Here is an 8,905-nt window from a genome sequence, read left to right as displayed (position 1 = left end):
CACCTGCAGGGGTAGGCGTTAGGATCAGGTGGTCGGGTCTGCAGGTAAAGGCCGGGACCTAGGCGTGCTGACCCATGGGGTTGGGTCAAGCTGGCCCACCACCTGCAGGGGTAGGCGTTAGGATCAGGTGGTCGGGTCTGCAGGTAAAGGCCGGGACCTAGGCGTGCTGACCCATGGCATCAAAGTGGCTCTAGGGATGTGGAACATCAAAAGTCTGGCAGGGCCAGAGTTAGTGTGGGAGATGGAGCCGTACCACCTTGATATAACTGGGCTCACCTCTACACATGACACTAAGTCTGGAACCAAACCCCAAACAGTGGCTGGACTCTCGGACTCTCCAGAGTTGCCCCCGGCTGAGCGCAGCTGTGATGACAGGATCCCCGGAGTACGAGAGGGTCTGCGTAGACATAGGCCAAAAAGCTCAGAAATCCAGATGGGGCTTGCAATAGAGCCGATGCTGTGGTGGTTCAGGCGTCTGATCTTGATCTTCCTGGGTGCCTCTTTTTGAGGGTTTTCCGGGCACGTACAACTGCTAGGTGACCCCAGGGTAGACCCAGAACACACTGGAGAGGTTATGAGTCTCCTCGTCAGAGGTTATGAGGCCTGGGAATGCCCCGGGGTCCTCTATGAGACGCTGGACCATGTTGCTGGACTCTGGATAGATAAATTAACCTGATCATGTTTTGTCTTCTCTTCCTCCAGTATAAGCGATACGGAAGCGAGACTAAATCCCGTATTCTCGGAGCTATAAATCACGTTGACAAGGTAATATTTGTTGTGGAAGCCGTCTGCCTGGCGTCATGCCACCAGAGCTCTCAGCAGACAGCTCTGAGAGCTCGGGTTCACCCCTGAATAACGTCTCATCCTCTGTCTGCAGCTGTATCGACCTCTGAACATTCGCATCATGCTGGTGGGCTTGGAGATCTGGACACACAAAGACTACATTGAGGTTGACCATAACTCAGAGACTACCCTGGACAATTTTCTAGTGTGGAGGCAGGCCGATCTTCTGCCGAGGACGAAGCACGACAACGCCCAGTTTGTGACGTGAGGATCAGTCTTAGAGGCTTGTGCAGATGTTTGACACGAATGGTGCCAGTTTGACCTGATGTTTGACCTTTTCTCTCAACAGGGGCAAAGATTTTGAAGAAGAAACAGTTGGACTGGCAAATAAATTTGCCATGTGTACTGAAAACTCAGGTGGAGTCAATCACGTATGAATCAGCACTTTTAACTTCAATTAATCCTTTAAAGGTCCCATGACGTGGTGGTCTTTGGTTGCTTTTATATAGACCTTAGTGGTCCCTAATACTGTATCTGAAGTCTTTTATAAAGACCTTAGTGGTCCCCAAATACTGTATCTGAAGTCTCTTTTATATAGACCTTAGGGGTCCCCTAATACTGTATCTGAAGTCTCTTTTATATAGACCTTAGTGGTCCCTAATACTGTATCTGAAGTCTCTTTATATAGACCTTAGTGGTCCCTAATACTGTATCTGAAGTCTTTTACATAGACCTTAGTGGTCCCCTAATACTGTATACTGGCCTTGACCAACTGCCACTTTACAAAGCCATGATCTCTCGCTCACGGGTGGGCCAAATTCTTTGGGCGGGCAAAGCAGAGAAAGGAAAGGTAACCTTGCCCCTTATGGGAGGTAACCTTGCCCCTTATGGGAGGTAACCTTGCCCCTTATGAGGTCACAAGGGGCTAAATTCCAGATCGGCTCATCTGAGCTCTCATTTTCTCAAAGGCAGAGCAGGATACCCAGGATACACCTATGACCATTTCTAGCCACTGGGGGGGCATGGGCAGGCTGGGGTGACGCATGCTAATGTTAAAAAAACCTCAAAGTGAAACTTTCATGCCATGGGACCTTCAACAACTGGAGATAAAGAAAGTATTTTTGAACATTTTCCGATGCGTCCTGCTGAATTTAAAGCGACAGTTCTGCATTTCTCTGCCAGGATCACCATGACAACCCATCAGGCCTGGCCTCCACCATTGCTCATGAGATGGGCCATAATTTCGGCCTGTCCCATGACACCGAAGGTTGTATGTGCGGTCCGCTTTACAGCAGAGGGAACTGTGTGATGCTAAAGAAGCTCAGGTAAAAAAAACCTTTAACGCACATTCATTTCTTGTAAGGCTCTCTTGTAAAACTATTCATGATTTATTGGGTTTGTTTGGGAGAATCATATTTCATCTACAACATTATTAACAGTGAGTTTGCACAAACGTATGTAAACACCCGCTGGCCTTGGTCTGTGCCACTTAGTTCAAATTTAGGGCTTGGGTCATTTCTTACTGGAAAAAAAGACGTTTTTTTCTCAAATTTCTGACTTTTTCTAGACCAAACAACTAATCGAGGAAATACTCATCAGATTAATTCATAATGAAAATAATCATTAGTTGCACCCCTACAATAGTTTGCTTCCAACACCTTTGTTTTTCCCTTTCCTGTTTCACCATGACAACGCCTCTGTGCTCAAAGCCAGCTCCATAAGGAAATGTTTTCCCACTTCTGTGTGAAAGAACTGGACTCTGAGCCAGACCTTTACCCAACATCAGTGTTGGAAATCACTAATGCTCTTTTATTATTATTGTTATTCTTTAATTGTTTGTTTGTCCACATTTATAAAAAAACAGCAATGCAACAAAATCCCAACACATCTCCTTCACATAGAAAGAGAACTTAGAGTAGTCGTTGAGTACATCAGTTATCACGGCCCATGTATTAAAAAATTAACGGGTTTAAATCACATTAAATACACTTAATGTGTCGGGCCGGGTAGGGTCGGGCTTGATTCTCTGGGCCCGATCTAAGCTCTGTAACGTTTGGCTGTCCACATACTTTTGGCCATTTAACGTGGGCTGTTTTAGCTCTATCTTAAATGAGAATCACAAAATGAACAAGCGCTCTTTTGCAAAGCTGAAATCTCTTTGCTTTTTCTTTAGGACGGGGAATCAAGCGTTCCCGGAGTTTTTCAGCGACTGCAGTCTGGAGCAGCTCGCGGAGTTCATGGAGCGAGCTCAGCCGAGCTGCTTGTCCAAACCCAGCTCCGTCAGGACCATCGCTGCAGGTCCTAGCTGCGGCAACGCCCTGCTGGACCCTGGAGAAGAGTGTGACTGTGGCACCGTGGAGGTAAAACTCTCAGCAGAGGCTAATCGGGCTGGTCCAAACAGATTAGTCCTGTTTTTTAACCTTGGAAAGTTTAAATACATCCTTTGGTAAAGGAAGATACCACTAAGGTTCTCTGTTGTAGCGGACTGGTGTGGTTTCCTGTGTGCGAGGTTACAGCTAATAAAAGGGAAGGCAGTGGTGATTCGGGGCATTATAAGCTGGGGTTTGGCCTCAGAAGGTAACACAGTTTTCCTGTGTGCTGACATCTTATCAGAGAGACATTTCTTGGCAAGGAGGCTGTGTGTGGGGGAGGTTTCGATCTGATCTGTTTGACTCAACTTTTCATTTTACTGCAATTCCTGTCTAGAGTCTAACTGGATACACAAACACAACAACTCAACTCTTTTTCTTTCTAGGAATGCACAAACCTGTGTTGTGATGCGTCAACATGTCGTCTGACTTCAGGCTCTCAGTGTGCAGACGGACAATGCTGCGACAACTGTCAGGTACTTTAGCTCCATTGATGGGAGCTTATAAAGTGGTTTTCTTATACTATTTGAGGTATAAACTCCAGAGTAACAAAATGTCTGCTATGCAAATTTCCACTCCCCAAACCTCTGCATGCTGAGGTTTGTAAACTAGCACATTAATTATAGCTGAGGCCGATAGGAAATCATTACTTTTTCATATATTTGGTCATATTCCAAAGTCTTGGTGGAGCTGCTGCTGAGTTTTTCCATGACAACACCCTGCTTGTGGCTAATAACTGTGGCTATTAAGATTGTCACAGGTGTGGCTGGGTTAGCTCAGTTGGTAGACCCGGCTCACATTTACACAGCGGCTGCGGCCCTTTGCTGCATGTCATCCCCCCCTTCTCTCCCCTTTCATGTCTTCATCTGTCCTGTGGAATTAAAGGCCTAAAATGCCCTAAAAAAATAAAATAATAATCTTAACAATTGTGACAGAAGGCAAACCCAAACATCCATGGGCAAACCACACTGAATCAGCAGCAGTCCAATAATCACAGGAAACAGAGGGCATTATTCTGCTGTTTCCATGTACTGTAACTGACCACATCCTTCCTCCAATGACAGTGTCAAAGACTGGAAGAGGCGGTGCAAGTCATGCAACATGACAAATACACAAGCTAATTATATACACTGTTCAGCCAACCTCTACTTGAGCAGGCTCTTTATTAGGGCGTAGAATTACAGGGGACCTCACAATCCAATGATTTCAATACAGAAAATATCACAATACAGCTATTCTGCAATAATCAATATATAGCTAGACAATCCCATAATGATACATCAAGATATCGGTCGAACTATGAATACAAAGTGCCGTGAAAAGGTTAAGTGCAGATTTTCTCTCTTTATTCACTAAAAGTCCAAACTGTTAGAAAACAGCCTAATTCTGCAGCACTTAAACGTGGCTGGTGCATCGGTTATTGTCCTCTAACTGTTGTCCGCCATCCCGTTAAAAAAAACCTCTTTGTCCCGTTAACTCCTGTTCAAGTTTCCCTCCTCCATGTGTTGAGCGCCAGCTCGAGGAGCCGTGAAGCAGCGACGCTGGGAGCAGGGACATCTATTCAGAGCTTATCTGCTGCATATCGATTCTCAAATAGCACGAAGAAGAACAATATAATCCGATATCAATATTTTGTCCCCCCCCCCCACCACTCTTTATTCTCACTACATCTACCTGACATTCGCTTTAACCCCCAGTTCAGACCGGCTGGAAGTGTGTGCAGAGCGTCGGCCGGTGACTGTGACCTGCCTGAATACTGCACCGGAGCGTCGGAGGACTGTCCTGAAGAAAGTTTTGAGATGAACGGGAAGTCCTGCTACAACCAGGCGCAGGGCTTCTGCTACAACGGACAATGCCCCACACACCAGCAGCACTGCTGGAGGCTGTTTGGACCAGGTACCCACAACCCTACTGTCACAGGGGTCATTCAGGCCAAAACAGGGGGGGCAGTGTGTTCCTTTTCTTCTGAATAGACAAGCTGAGCCTGGTTATTAGTCTGTGTTTAGAAGTGTCAGTATACGTCACATGGTTTTCTAAGAAAGATTGCTTTAATAGTGTGCATTTGTATTATATAAAGGCCCAAATAAAGTGTAATGAAAAGCACCTACAAAATAAGTGTGTATTTAAGTGTGAATATTTTAATGTAGGCTAAAATACTTGATTGAGATATCTGGAATCATATGTGTTCTGTATGAATGTATCAGCTCAGCAAACCCAAGACTGCATGTTTGTATCAAATGAAATGAAGGAAATCGATGGAGATGTCTTGTGCAACATTTCTCCTAAATTTCTGCCAGGCACATCACGCATCATCTCTACTAGAATTTAAAAAATGAGGACTTGGTGCTACATAGGTTTAACTTGGAAAAGTCTACAAAAAGACAACATTTTTGACTCAGGAAGTCAACGTTGACTTAGTATTTCATTATTATTTCCTTTTCCTGGCACAAAAGGGCGTAACGTTATTACAAAATCATGTTTGGCGGCCAAAACAATGTTCAAACACAACAACTTTGGTTTATTCTATGATATGATATGAATTAAAGTTTAAAAAGTAAAACAGTTGACTTAATATTTAATACTTTTGACTCATCATTAGATATTAATCTATCATCTTTTTTGGCCTTAAAGGGCTTCCATAATTAAGAGCTTAACTACTATCTTCTTCCCTCAGGGGCCAGAGTTGGACCAGATGCGTGTTTTAATCTGAACAAACGTGGCGAAGAAGGCGCCAACTGTGGGAGGAACAAGTTGGGCTACCTGCCCTGCACTGCCCCGTACGTATCAGCAGTCACACTGAGCTGCCTGCTGAAGGCCGGCTCGGTTTCCATCCAACGTTTATCACAAAAATAAAGGAAGGAAAATAAAGGTTTCTTAAAGGAAACCCGGCACACATAAAGAACCAGTTCCAGTACTGAGACTGAGAGTACTACAACACACTAATAAGAAGTGTATGTTTGAGGCTAGTTTTTAGGTTTGTGCAATGTTGTTAATGTGTTCTTGATCAATTTGTTCTTTTTTTTTTTCTTTTTTTTTTTTAAATAGGAATCTTAAGTGTGGATCTATGTTTTGTGGAGGAGGGGGCGAGTCCATCACAGGTAAAAGAGCAGCCTACACTGTGAACAGCATCGCATGTAATCTGGCTGTGGATGACGATAAGACCAGAAACATCGACATGGTGCCGGACGGAACCAGATGTGGACCAGATAAGGTGAGTCTTCCAGTGGGGGGACACATCACATGGAGCAGTCTGGTGACTTATGTTGGATGCTTTGCTCAGAACCAAACATTTGTGTGCAGGTTTGCCTCGACTACAGATGTGTCGATATTTCAGTTTATGGGAAAGAGGAGGATTGTGCAAAGAAATGCAACAACAACGGGGTGAGTAAGGGATTTATTTTAGGGTTCAGAATCACTTGCAGCTGTTCAAGTCCAAGACTTATCTTTTTAATCTGGCTTTTAATTTGGAGTAATGTTATTGCATTATTTTATAAGAGTTAACAATTGTTTTTTAAATATATATATATTAACATATTTTATTGTTGGTTTAAACATTTAATTATACATTTTTTCATTGTACTTTTTAGTCTTGCTTTTCCCCTCTCATAAGTTTTCATGTGGTGATTGTTTGATGTTGTTCTGTGAAGCACTTTGGGCTGCATGCTTGCATGAAAAATGTTTTATTAATACATAAAAGTTAAAGTTGTTGCATTTTATCTTCAGGTGTGTAATCATAAGAAAGAGTGCCACTGTAACCCCGGCTGGGCTCCACCCTACTGTGACATCCAGTACGCAGATTTACCTCAAGGTACAGGACGCGTCGGTGAAATTGAGTCTTTGACAGTAAATGTCTTTCTTTGAGTACTGAATACAACATGTTAACCAGTGTGAGCCATCAGCTCTCAGTGAGCAGCACAGATGTAACGTCATTCCTGCTCCATGAATCATCTTCCAGTAACATGACTCATTCAGTATGAAGGACTCCTATTTCTCCCAGCTCGGATCTCATCAAGTGTTCCTGAAATATCTTAACATTGACCTCAGTTAAAAGCCTTGAAGAGGTTTTATCTCACTTTCCATTTAAGCCTGACTGCGCTGTGAAACCATTAAATACGGGGGAAACATTGCGGAAACAGCCACAGTAGAAAGTTTGCCAAGTGGTTGTGCAACGAGTCAGTCTTCACAGTAAAACGGACAAAAAACAAACAAACAAAAGACACTTTGCAGGTGGAAGTTGTGAAAGACCTCGGTACTGACTATGCAACACTTTCTACACTCACTATGGTGAAATATGTTGATCAACAAAATATTAACATGGCAGCAAAGATGTCCGACTGCTAGCAACAGCAACGGCTTCTTCTTGTTTTTGTTGCAAAGGTCTGCTGAGGCATTGTGCAGTTTTAGTCTTCTCATTGTCGTATTTCTGCCACAATCCCAAAGAAACATCAAAAATGTTCTTGTTTTAACTAGATCCTTTTTTCCACACAGTGTGATGTAAATAGAAGGATTACAGATAGTGTGATTCCCCTGCCCGCAGGTCGGAGTGGGATAATAGCCGGTGTGTGTGCAGCGCTCTCCATTATTCTGGTGATCACCACGGTGATTGCAGGGCTCATGTGCTGCAAAAAGGACAACGTGGACAACTACGCGGCCAAAAGGTAGTCTGTCCTAAAGTGAATTCTCTCGCGTCTCCTGTGCAGCTCTGCCCACGTCTGTTTCTTTGTCTCTGTCCTCCACTTCCCAGCTAAACACAATTTGGGTTGACAGGAAAGTGCATTCTGCTCCAGACAAGCTGAGCCCGATGTTTCGAGGCAGACCTCAGATCAGTCAGCCCACTTTCATGGAGTCAACGGCAACGCAAGCCTACGCTCCTCTGATTGTTGCTGTGAGTCCCAGCAGAGCCGCTCCACAGGTACAGACAGCACCCGTACAAGAGGAATTACTCATGGAAATACACGTCCAGGAATCAGCTAGTTACTCACGTGTCGGAAAGGTACAGATGAACAGCTTGGGATGTTTACTGTGTCAAAACAAAGAACTGTGGTACTAATTCACAACCTTTTTTTTCTTTTTCTTCCAGCCACCAAAGAATCGGTCTTCAGTGTCGTCTTCTACCTCACAAACTGAGCCGGTAAGCTTAAAAAAAAACTAAATAAATAAATAGAAACTTGCTATGTGATCTCATGCATTATGCAGACGGAGGATCACGTTAAGATTTGGCAAATCAAGTCAACTGGACAACTGCTAAAGTCAAATAAAAAAAATACACTGAGAAAAAGATGTGTATCTGCTCAAAGGATTAGGCTGGTGTTGTTAACAAATCACAAAAAGACCAAAAAGAACACTATGTCAGTCCGTCTCCGTCTTTCTGTGGCTGTCGGGATCAAGCCCACCGATTCCTACTCAACAAACATTTTAGTTTTACACATCACAGAGATCTATTTATAATTTTGAAAAGGCTGAGTAGTTTCCTAAAACAGCCGGTTACTGTAATTGTTAACTATCTTTACTCAAAAAGGAGTAAGTAGTGCATTTGTTGGGGACTATTTTCTGCGGCGGATTATTCCACATTTAGTGCTCCTGTGGGTATTTGTGGCAACGGGACGGTATGTGTTTGTGTGGCAAATAAACTATAGTGTGTTCATGGTGACGAAGGAACTTATGATATACAGTAGCAGGCTTTGACACACACACACACACACACACACACACACACACACACACACACACACACACACACACACACACACACA

The 8,905-nt window shown here is 43.7% G+C and overlaps 1 protein-coding gene across 1 annotated transcript in view; it reads left to right on the top strand.

The window, feature by feature from the left end:
• LOC117937094 (disintegrin and metalloproteinase domain-containing protein 8-like) overlaps nucleotides 1-8,905 on the top strand; it is a 15,209-nt gene that overhangs the window by 5,472 nt on the left and 832 nt on the right. Inside the window, exons 7-21 of the mRNA XM_034860763.1 lie at nucleotides 296-494; nucleotides 668-765; nucleotides 878-1,047; nucleotides 1,133-1,214; nucleotides 1,966-2,108; nucleotides 2,957-3,143; nucleotides 3,539-3,628; nucleotides 4,850-5,048; nucleotides 5,827-5,929; nucleotides 6,198-6,363; nucleotides 6,453-6,533; nucleotides 6,876-6,960; nucleotides 7,690-7,810; nucleotides 7,920-8,064; nucleotides 8,233-8,283. Of these exons, the coding sequence (XP_034716654.1) occupies nucleotides 296-494; nucleotides 668-765; nucleotides 878-1,047; nucleotides 1,133-1,214; nucleotides 1,966-2,108; nucleotides 2,957-3,143; nucleotides 3,539-3,628; nucleotides 4,850-5,048; nucleotides 5,827-5,929; nucleotides 6,198-6,363; nucleotides 6,453-6,533; nucleotides 6,876-6,960; nucleotides 7,690-7,810; nucleotides 7,920-8,064; nucleotides 8,233-8,283 (1,920 nt within the window). The remainder of the gene's footprint in view (nucleotides 1-295; nucleotides 495-667; nucleotides 766-877; nucleotides 1,048-1,132; nucleotides 1,215-1,965; nucleotides 2,109-2,956; nucleotides 3,144-3,538; nucleotides 3,629-4,849; nucleotides 5,049-5,826; nucleotides 5,930-6,197; nucleotides 6,364-6,452; nucleotides 6,534-6,875; nucleotides 6,961-7,689; nucleotides 7,811-7,919; nucleotides 8,065-8,232; nucleotides 8,284-8,905) is intronic.

The sequence above is a fragment of the Etheostoma cragini genome, chromosome 21 (assembly GCF_013103735.1).
Source record: "Etheostoma cragini isolate CJK2018 chromosome 21, CSU_Ecrag_1.0, whole genome shotgun sequence".
Classification (NCBI taxonomy): Eukaryota; Metazoa; Chordata; class Actinopteri; order Perciformes; family Percidae; genus Etheostoma; species Etheostoma cragini.
The sequence above is the reverse complement of the archived record's forward strand: the minus strand, read 5'-3'. Positions and strand labels throughout refer to the sequence as shown.